Source organism: Stomoxys calcitrans, chromosome 1 (genome assembly GCF_963082655.1).
Source record: "Stomoxys calcitrans chromosome 1, idStoCalc2.1, whole genome shotgun sequence".
NCBI classification, from domain to species: domain Eukaryota; kingdom Metazoa; phylum Arthropoda; class Insecta; order Diptera; family Muscidae; genus Stomoxys; species Stomoxys calcitrans.
The window spans coordinates 38,880,800-38,892,723 of NC_081552.1; the positions used below are offsets into that span (position 1 = coordinate 38,880,800).

The 11,924-nt window shown below is 38.2% G+C and overlaps 1 protein-coding gene across 1 annotated transcript in view; it reads left to right on the forward strand.

The window, feature by feature from the left end:
* Positions 1–11,535, forward strand: part of LOC131998550 (uncharacterized) — a 70,785-nt gene extending 59,250 nt beyond the window's left edge. Inside the window, exons 4-8 of the mRNA XM_059370993.1 lie at positions 4,839–4,972; positions 5,033–5,547; positions 10,768–10,885; positions 10,955–11,133; positions 11,200–11,535. Of these exons, the coding sequence (XP_059226976.1) occupies positions 4,839–4,972; positions 5,033–5,547; positions 10,768–10,885; positions 10,955–11,133; positions 11,200–11,377 (1,124 nt within the window). The 3' untranslated portion in view covers positions 11,378–11,535. The remainder of the gene's footprint in view (positions 1–4,838; positions 4,973–5,032; positions 5,548–10,767; positions 10,886–10,954; positions 11,134–11,199) is intronic.
* The last annotated feature ends 389 nt before the right edge of the window (positions 11,536–11,924 follow it).

Sequence of the window (11,924 nt, forward strand, 5' to 3'; positions counted from 1 at the left end):
AATACGAACCTGGGCACACGGAGCAACAGCAGGAGCCGTTGCCGTTGTCTAGCGCTCGAAGCCAAAGATATTTGCACTGTGTTGGCAATCAGTGCAAAATTCAGTTCTAACTTTATGTCCAAATGTCACCGCCGATATCAGTTCCTGCTCCCACTATCTACCACAATTAAAAACAAGTAAAAAGGCGTTAAGTTCGGCCGGGCCGCACTTTGGATACCCACCACCTCGGGTATATATGTAAACCACCTTTCGTCAAAATCTGGTGCAAAACTCATAACTTATGTCCAGGGGCAGAAGTATGTCAAGGGGCTTAACTTAACTCACTGTCCCAAATTTCGGCGACATCGGACAATAAATGCGTGTTTTATGGGCCTAAGACCCCAAATCGGAAGATCGGTGTATATGGCAGCTATATCCAAATCTGGACCGATCTAAGCCATACTGACGGAGGATGTCGGAGGTCCTAAGACAGCGCACTGTCCCAAATTTCAGCAAAATCGGATAATAAATGCAGCTTTTATGGGCCTGTGACCCTAAATCGGAGGATCGGTCTATATGGCAGCTATATCCAAATCTGAACCGATCTAAACCATATTGACGGAGGATGTCGGAGGGCCTAACACAACTCTTTGTCCCAAATTTCAGCGAAATTGGACAATAAATGTGGCTTTTATGGGCCTAAGACCCTAAATCGGAGGATCGGTCTATATGGCAGCTATATCCAAATCTGGACCAATCTGAGCCAAATTGACGGAGAATGTTAAAGGGCCTAACACAACCCCCTGTCCCAAATTTCAGCAAAATCGGATAATAAATGTGGCTTTTATGGGCCTAAGACCCTAAATCGGCGGATCGGTCTATATGGGGGCTATATCAAGATATAGTCCAATATAGCCCATCTTCGAACTTAACCTGCTTATGGACAAAAAAAGAATCTGTGCAAAGTTTCAGCTCAATATCTCTATTTTTGAAGACTGTAGCGTGATTTCAACAGACAGACGGACGGACATGTCTAGATCGTCTTAAATTTTTACGCTGATCAAGAATTTATATGCTTTATAGGGTCGGAAATGGATATTTCGAGGTGCTGCAAACGAAATGACAAAATGAATATACCCCCGTCCGTCGGTGGTGGGTATAAAAAAACAAGTAAAAGCGTGCTAAGTTCGGCCAGGTCGAATCTTATATACTCTCCACCATGGATCGCACTTGTCGAGTTCTTTTCCCGGCATCTCTTCTTAGGCAAAAAAAGGATATAAGAAAAGATTTGCTCTGTTATTAGAGCGATGTCAAGATATGGTCCGGTTTGGACCACAATTAAATTATATGTTGGAGACCTGTGTAAAATGTCAGTTAATTCGAATAAGAATTCCACCCTTTGGGGGCTCAAGAAGTAAAATAGAGACATCGATATATATGGGAGTTCTATCGGGCTATAGACCGATTCAGACCATAATAAAAACGTATGTTGATGGTCATGAGAGAATCCGTCGTACAAAATTTCAGGCAAATCGGCTCTAGGGCTCAAGAAGTCAAGATCCCAGATCGGTTTATATGGCAGCTATATCAAAATATGGACCGATATGGCCCATTTAATACCAACCGACATACACTAAAAAGAAGTATTTGGGCAAAATTTCAAGCGGCTAGCTTTACTCCTTCGGAAGTTAGCGTGCTTTCGACAGACGGACGGACGGACATGGCTAGATCGACATAAAATGTCGCGACGATCAAGAATATATATACTTTATGGGGTCTCAGACGAATATTTCGAGTAGTTTCAAACAGAATGACGAAATTAGTATACCCCCATCCTATGGTGGAGGGTATAAAAAAATTGAGATATCTTTACCAATTTCAAAATAACAAGAATATTGGCAATTTTCGATTTTGAAAAAGTGTGGGGTGGGCCCCCCCAATATAAAATCCTGGCTACGTCCCTGGCTCCCATATAAACCGATCTCCCGATTTGACTTCTTTGGCTCCTGGAAACCGCAATTTTCAATCTGGCTGAAATTTTGCATGTGGTGTTCTGTTAAGACGTCCAATAAATATGCTAAGTACCGTTCGAATCGGTCCAAATCCTGATATATATGTCCTATATAAACCGGAAGCAGCAATTTTTGTCTGATTTGGCTGAAATTTTGCATGTAGTTTCCTGTTATAACTTCAAACAACTGTGTCAAGTACGGTTCGAATCGGTCTATAACCTGATATAGCTCTCACATAAACCGATCTCCCGATTTGATTTCTTGAGCCCTTACAAGTCGTAATAGCTCCCACATAAACCGATCTCCCGATTTGACTTCTTCAGCGCTTACAAGCCGCAATTTTTATCCGATATGGCTGAAATTTAGCATGTAGTGTTCTATTATGACTTCAAACCACTGTGTCAAGTACGGTTCGAATCGGTCGATAAGCTGATATACAAACCGATCTCCCGATTTGACTTCTGAAATTTTGCATGCGGTGTTCTATCAAAACTTCCAACAACTGTGTGTGCAGTCTAAATCGGTCTGTAACCTTATAAAGCTCCCATATAAACCGATCTCTTGATTTGACTTCTTGAGTCCTTTAAAGCCGAAATGTTTGTCCGATTTGGCTGAAAATTTTCATGCAGGGCACATTCGTTGTTTTAACTTCCAACAAATGTGCCAAGTACGGTCCAAAAAACCCTAAAATGTTGCCCTTCAACTAAATTTATTTTGTATAAGATTTTAGCAGAATCTATGATGGTGGGTTTGCAAGATTCGGCCCAAACTTAGCACGCTTTTACTTGTTTTCTGTTGTCCTCGCCAGGATTCAAACGCAGGCGATCAGTGTCATAGACAGACATGCTAACGTCTGCGCTACGGCGGCCTCCATCGATATACTGATCCTGCTCCTGATTAGCTCCCATATAAACCGATCACCCGATTTGACTTATTGATCCTCTAGAAGGCGTAATTATTATCCGATTTGGCAAACATTTTGCTCATAGAGTTTTGTTTCGACTTTCATTATATGTACGGTTATTAACGGGCTTTTTCCCCAATGCATGTAATTCATAAAGTTACTGTTATGAAGAAAATTAAATACTGTTAGCCTATGTCGGTAGCAAGACCTAAACCAAACCCACTACTCTTTCTCTTTTTTTTTTAAATTCAGGAAACAATATTTTCCGTTGCATTTTTGGAAAAACGCCTGGGGGTCTATTGTTTCTAAGGAGTGATCATGGCTCCAAACATAAATCTCAACTTCGTGTCCCAGAAGTTTTACATATGTGAACCATATTGAATCGAAAACAATGGTGCGCCCTATACAGCGCGTTTTAATTCTATATTTCGAAAATTTCAAAGATTTTTTAATTGGTTCAATTAATTTTTTAAATGAACCAATTAAAAAATCTTTGAAATTTTCGAAATATAGAATTAAAACGCGCTGTATAGGGCGCACCATTGTTTTCGATTCAATATTCAATCATTATTTAATTGAATCAATTAAACAATTAATTGGAAATGTCAATAATTTTTTTAATTGAATATGCAATTTTTTAGTTGAAATTTTTTTCAATCAACCCTTTTAAAATCTGTGATGGATATTGTCATTTTCGTGATTGAAGCAGTTTCAATTAAAAAATTAATTGATTCAATTAATTTTGTGATTGAAAACGATTTTTATTTTTTCATGTGTAGGGGAAAATTTAATTGAATTTACTTACACCACATTTGAAAATATAGGCTGTGTGTAGAATGGTAGCAAAGTTGTAGGGGTAGTAAATACATGGCGTTAAGAGTGGTGAATAATTTTTGAGTAGCCCAGGGGCTAGCAAGATTTTTGACAGCATAGCAAATTTTTAAGTTTCATTCAAGACATATTTTTTTACAGGTAGTGGTATTTGCCCAACAACAAAATATTGAGTGCACTAGCTGTGAAAACCAGTATTTAGTGCAACTCTGATTTTTGGTATATTACTAGTTCGCGTCATTTTTCGTTGTTAATTATAATACACACACACACACAGCCAAAACTCGTTGAAAGATAGTGCACTTCGCGAGAAAAAACTGTACTCAGCTGTTTACGGTACACTACCTGATAATTATGTCATGCGTTCCATTGATTAAAGTCCCATGTTAGTAATTGTAAATTCATTTGCGTTTTGGTAACCCACTTGCGTGCGGCATAACTTATTTTTTCCTGTATTATTATGTTGCGCGCATATCTTGAATTTTGAATTGATTTTTGACAAACATCAAAATTTGTCAGTGTTAGAAAAATGGTCGGTTAGTATAGCAAAATGACTTTTTTTCTCACCAGTGTAAAAAACAACCCCCTACGTCATTTTTACATCTCACCATAAGAGATTGCTATCATTCGACACACGCTCATTGTAAGATTCGATTAAAAAGTCCTTAAATCAATCAATTTTCTAATTGAAAAATACAATATTTTCACTCTCGATTGTGATTTTTAGGTTCAATTAAAAAATTAATTGAAGCAACTATATTTTTAATTAAAAATGACAAAAATTTCAATCACGACTGTAATTGAAAACAAAAATTATATTAAATTAAAAAAATGATTCAATCAATTAATTGTTTAATTGATAACAATATCGTTTTCAATTAAATTTTTAATTTAATTGTTTTTTTTCTGTGTGCAGGAATAAAAAGATATTCGCCTAAAGCTATGCTACATGAATTCGGCTAACAATGTTGCTGGTTTGAAAGTCGCTCAAAACAATACTTTTCCATTAAAATAAAAACGATATACAATTCGCCTAAAATTATGTTATGTAAAATGTTGGTGAGCTTTAATGATGTTTGTTTCCATTGACATAATTTCTTCTGTGTTTTCAGGTGCAAAATGTGCTGCCTCATTTATGGAACGTTGCATTATCTACATAGGGGAAAATGCCAGGGAGTGTGTGAAAACAAATGCGTTTTTGAATTTAAAAAAGGAAGCCTTAATTAAGCTAATATCCTCAGATTATGTAAGTAAACACAGTATATTAATACACTGGGTAGTTTTTAATATCCCCTTTTATTGCCAGTTTTGTTTGGAAGAAGAGGATGTCTGGCGTTGCGTGTTGGCTTGGGCTAAAAATCATGCTGGTGTTACGCAGCCTACCGCTCACTGGACTGAAGAGGAACGAGCACGTGTGTGTCAACATTTACAGGGTGTCATGTGCCATGTACGACTTTTGCTTATAGATAGTCAAGTTTTTGCTGAGGAAGTTGAACCAACAGGTGCTGTACCCATGGAATTATCACTGGAAAGATATCGTTATGCTGCTTTACAAAATTCCAACAACAAAAGTGGCACTTATGCTACCGGTGGCGGTGGCGTAAGCGGAGGAGGTGGTGTTGGTGCAGGGTTGAATTCAAATTCCAATGTTGGAAGTGGTTTTAATAGCCTAGGAGGAAATGGCATGAGTTTTTCGGGTTCGACGTCGAATAAAACTGAAACGGATAAAAGATTGCAGCCCAGGTTAATGATGAATATGTTTCCGGGTTCGCAGATATTGAGAAATGAGAAACTCCATTTGCAAAGTGTTTTAAATAATTGGTAAGAAGAAGAATAATAATAAAAAACAAGTAAAAAGGCGTTAAGTTCGGCCGGACCGAACTTTGGATACCCACCACCTTGGGTATATATTTTAACCACCTTTCGTCAGAATCCGGTGAAAAATGCATAATTTATGACCCCATAGCAGCTAGCCCATCTTCGAAGTTAACCTGCTTATGGACAAAAAAAGAATCTGTGCAAAATTCCAGCTCAATAACTCAATTTTTGAAGACTGTAGCGTGATTTCAACCGACAGACGGACGGACATGGATAGATCGTCTTAGATTTTTAAGCTGATCAAGAATATATATACTTTATTGGGTGGAGAATGGATATTTCGATGTGTTGCAAACGGAATGACAAAATGAATATACCCCCATCCTTCGGTGGTGGGTATAAAAATCAATTTGTGTTTGTTTGTATGTTTGTTTTATTCCTTATAGACTCAGAAACGGCTGAACCGATTTTTTTGAAATTTTCACAGATGGTGCATAATGATCGCGTGGTGAAAAAAGGGTACTACATTTTTTGATATCTGTAGAATACGAATCTGATATCCAAATGTGGGACGTTTCTGGGGGTCCACCCCTTTTCCAAAACCCACCCCAAACAGAAATTATCTTTTAACCATGGCAATATGGGACTTAAATTAAAGGTATTTGAATGTAGAAAACGAATCTGATATCCAAATATGGGACCAAGTGTTTGGGGGGGGCCACCTCTCCCCAAAAATATTCCCCAAAGGGCCAAAGAGGACAAATTTACGACCATAGCAATGTGGAGCTTAAATGAAACGTCTTTGGAAGTAAAGCACGAATTTGATATCAATATTCGGGAAAAATGTCTATGGGGTTACCTCACCCCCACAACACCACCCAAATAGTAAGTATTTCACTCACTGAGTGGCCGCCCATCCCCCAAAACATCCCCCAAATCGGTTATGTTTGCCGACTATGGAAATATGGGGCTCAAATTAACGGTATGTGGGAGTAGACCACGTATCTGATATCAACATTAGGGACCAACTGTCTAGCGGACGTCCCACCACCATAACAACCCCCAAATAGGACGTATTTGCTCACCAAGACAATTTGGGTCTTAAAGAGAGTGGAACTAAATATTCATAGTTTTTAGGGCCAATACTCTAAACCGGACATATTTGCTGACTTATGCAATAAGGAGTTTAAATGAGATTAGAAAACGAATTTGGTATTAAATTTTGAGGGCAATGGCAATATGGGGTTCAAATAAATGATATATAGATATATGGGACCATCCCAATCGCCAAAACACCCCTAAATCGGGCATATTTACCCACCATGTCAATGTGGAGCTTAAATGAAAGGTATTGGGGGTAGAGCAAGAATTGATACCCATTCTCGCAAGAATAGATACCCAAAATACCTCACAAACAGCAATTTTTTAGTAACCATCGCAACATGGGGCTCAAATAAAGGTATTTGGGAGTAGAATAAGAATTTGATATCCAAATGTAGGACCATGTATTTAGGGCATCACCCCTTTCCCAAAACACCCCCAAAGGGAAAAAAATTATCAAACATGCCAATATGTGGCTCAAATGAAAGGTATTGGAGATTAGAAAACGAATTTGGGGCCGCCTCATGTGTTTGGGGGCCGCCTCATCCTGTAAACTCCTCTTAAGCCAATGGCAATATGGGGTTTAAATAAATGGTATTTGAGAGAAGAGCACTATGCTGATATTTTCTCAGGGCCAAGTATCTGGAGGACCACCTCTCCCCCTAAAACATCACTAAATCAGACATCATGAGAATATCGGGCTGAAATGAAGTATTTTAGGAATGGAGTACACCTTACATCCAAACATAAATTCGTAGACCAATAAAGATCATATGGGATTCAGATAAAGGCACTAATATTGTTAAACTGTTAGTCAGGCGGTATACTATTTTTGTAGCATGGTACTTCACTAAAAGATCTTCAATTGTCGAAAATAAATATTCCAAGGAAACTTTTGTTCCATATAAAGTAAAAGAAGGCGCAGCGGAGCGGGCCCGAGTCAGCTAGTATCCAAATATAGTCCGATTTGATCCATATTTAAGTCGGATGTCGGGAGGCTTAAAATAACGCACCGTTTCAAATTTCAGCGAAATCTGGAAATAAATAAAGCTTTTAGGGGGCTTAAGGCCCTTTATCGACAGATCGGTCTATATGACAGCTATATCTAAATAATGTTCAATCTGAACCATATTTGGGTTAGATGTTGGGAGGCCTAGAAGCACTCACTGTTCCAAATTTCAGAGAAATCGGATAAAAATTAAAGCTTAAATGGACTTCAGACCCTAATTCATATTTAAGTCAGATGTCGGAAGGCTTAAAATAATGCACTGTTTCAAATTTCAGCGAAATCGGGTAATAAATAAAGCTTTTATGTTCCTCAGACCCTTTATTGGCAGATCGGTCTATATGACAGCTATATCTAAATATAGTCCGATCTGAACCATATTTGGGAAGCCTTTAACAACTCACTTTTTCAAATTTCAGCAAAATCGGATGAAATTGGATGCTATATAGCAGCTATATCCAAATATAGTCCGATTTGGCCCGTTCAAGAACTTAACCAGCGTACATCAAAAAGACGTATCTGTACCAAATTTCAGCTCAATATCGCAACTTTTGTAGGCTGTTGAGTGATTACACACGGACAACGTTGAATCGTCTTAGGATTTTACGCTGATCCGAAATATTGGGTTGCCCAAAAAGTAATTGGGGATTTTTCATATAGTCGGCGTTGATAAATTTTTTCACAGCTTGTGACTCTGTAATTGCATTCTTTCTTCTGTCAGTTATCAGCTGTTACATTTAGCTTGCTTTAGAAAAAAGTGTAAAAAAAGTATATTTGATTAAAGTTCATTCTAAGTTTTATTAAAAATGCATTTACTTTCTTTTAAAAAATCCGCAATTAATTTTTGGGCAACCCAATATATATACTTTTTAGGGTCGGAAAGTGATATTTCGATGTGTTGCAAACGGAATGACTAAATAAATGAATATCCTACGCTGGTTGGTGGCTATAAAAAAATAAAAATTTTATAAAAATAAAAAAACAAGTAAAAAGGCATTAAGTTCGGCCGGGCCGAACTTTGGATACCCACCACCTCGGGTATATATGTAAACCACCTTTCATCAAAATTCGGTGAAAATTTCATACCTTATACTCATATACCTCATACCGATCTGAACTATATACGACACGGATATCGAAAAGCCGAACATAAGTCACTGTGTCAAATTTCAGTGAAATCGGATTATAAATGCGCCTTTTATGGGGCCAGGACTTTAAATCGAGATATCGGTCTACATGGCATCTATATCCAAATCTGAACCGATTTGGGCCAAGTTGCATAAAAATGTCGAAAAGCCTAACACAAAGCACTGTCCCAAATGCCTCTTTTATGGGCCCTAAAACTTAAATCGAGGGATCGGTCTATATGGCAGCTAAATGCAAATCTATACCGATCTGGGCAAAATTGAAGAAGGACGTCAAAGAGCCTAACCAAACTCACTGTGTCAAATTTCAGCGACATCGGACAATAAATGCGTCTTTTATGGCCACAAAACCTAAAACCTAGATATCGGTCTATATGGCAGCTATATCCAAATCTGAACCGATCTGGACCAAATTGAAGAAATATGTCAAAGGGCCTAACATAACTCACTGTCCCGAATTTCAGCAAAATCGGACAATGAATGTGGCTTTTATGTGCCTTACACCATAAATCGGAGGATCGGTCTATATGGCAGCTATATCCAAATCTGGACCGATCTGAGCCAAATTGACGAAGGATGTTGATGGGCCTTACATAATTCACTGTCCCGAATTTCATCAAAATCGGATAATAAATGTGGCTTTTGTGGGCCTAAGACCCTAAATCGGCGGATCGATCTATATGGCAGCTATATCCAAATCTGGACCGATCTGAGCCAAATTGACAAAGAATGTCGAAAGGCCTAACACAACTCACTGTCCCAAATTTCAGCGAAATCGGATAATAAATGTTGCTTTTATGGGCCTTAGACCCTAAATCGGACGATCGGTCTATATGGCAGCTATATCCAAATCTGGACCGATCTGAGCCAAATTAACGAAGGATGTCGATGGGCCTTACATAATTCACTGTCCCGAATTTCATCAAAATCGGATAATAAATGTGGCTTTTGTGGGCCTAAGACCCTTAACCGGAGGATCGGTCTATATGGCAGCTATATCCAAATCTGCACCGATCTGGGCCAAATTGACAAAGAATGTCGAAGGGCCTAACACAACTCACTGTCCCAAATTTCAGCGAAATCGGATAATAAATGTGGCTTTTATGGACCTTAGACCTTAAATCGGAGGATCGGTCTATATGGCAGCTATATCGAAATCTGGACCGATCTGAGCCAAATTAACGAAGAATGTCAAATGGCCTAACACAACTCACTGCCCCAAATTTCAACAAAATCGGATAATAAATGTGGCTTTTATGGGCCTAAGACCCTAAATCGGCGGATCGATCTATATGGGGGCTATATCAAGATATAGTCCGATATAGCCCATCTTCGAACTTAACCTGCTTATGGACAAAAAAAGAATCTGTGCAAAATTTCAGCTCAATATCTCTATTTTCAAAGACTCTAGCGTGATTTCAACAGACAGACGGACGGACATGTCTAGGGTCGGAAATGGATATTTCGATGTGTTGCAAACGGAATGACAAAATGAATATACCCCCATCCTTCGGTGGTGGGTATAATAAAATGAAAATATTGTCATGGGATGGAAAACTCTAAGACATATGCAAATTTTCCTGTTATGTAGATACGTGTGCAACAAAAATTAGCTTCAAAGCTAGGAGTCACGACTAGTGGGCATAGATAATCACTGGTATTGATAAGGAAGCTTAGCCATCTTTCGAAACGTCTACCTAGGGCTTTTGTGTCATGCCCAAGGATTTGTTGAAATGACAGTTTCTTTTCAGTATCATACCAAAAATTAACAACTGTACTCTCAAACTTAAACAGTTTTGTAGTAGGCTTATTTGGCAGTTCTATAAAGGAAATCTGTCAAACGCTTTAAGTTATGTGAATATGGACATTAGTCCTTTATCCTAACATATTTCTCATGGTCATTAAGCTTGACTCCATATGGAGAATAATATTTACGCAATTATTATTTTATAATTTTTTCCATCTTTCAAGGTATGGTGTTCCTAAACAATCCTGGCGTTTATTATACCGGGCTTCCACTCATGGCTACAATTCTAATGCTTTCCATCATTATTGTGATGGTGCTGCTCCCTGTATGGTCATATGTTTGGTATGCTTTTTGATGTGGGAATAATCTAATTCATATTTAAGTAAAAATGTCTTCTTTTTCTCACTTTAGGGCTCCCATGGTGAAATCAGTGGTGGGTTTACAGATGTTGCCTGGGCCAAGACCTCTCGTAAAGGTGTCTATATACCCTCGGATAGAGCCTTTTTGTTTGCCTTGAATCCTGTTGGCTCTGAGCAGTCATTAAAATTTGATATTGTCAAGAAACCTTATGCCATATGCTATCATCCTGAGTAGGTTTTGCTCAAAATATCTGAACCAGAATTTCTGATTAGTGATTGTCTGAATTTTCCTTTCAGTTGTGGTCCTATTTTTGGTGCTGGCGCTGATTTGATGATTGCCAATAACTGTAATACGAATAAGGAATCATATTCCAATTTACCTCACTCATACGATGGACCAAATGCATCGTATGAGACCTTATTTGGCGATTATAATTTCACCATTGCTGATTATGAAGTTTTTACAACTGTCTAGATTTATGCATGATTAATATATAAAAGAGAAATATGCCAGAATGCAATTACTTTCTTTTTATACCCACTACCATAGCATGAAGGTATACTAATCTAGTCACTTCGTTTGTAACACCTTGAAATATTCATCTAAGACCCCAATTGAAATAGAAATTTCAGCAAAATCGGACAAAAATTGAGGCTTGTAAGGATTCAAGTCAAATCAGCAAATCGGTTTATATGGGAGCTATATCAGGTAATAGACCGATTGGGACCGTACTTGGCACAGTTTTTGGAAGTCATATCAGAACATCATATGCATTAGCCAAATCGGACAAGAATTGTGGCTTTCATGAGCTCAATAAATCAAATCGGGAGATCGGTTTATATGGGAGCTATATCAGGTTATAGATCGATTTGAACCGTTCTTGGCGCAGTTGTTGGAAGTCATAAAAGAACATTATCTACAAAATTTTTGTCAAATCGGACAAATTTTGCGGCTTCAAGGGGCTCAAGAAGTCAAATCGGGGGATCGGATTATATGGGAGCTACTAGCTGACCCGGGCCCG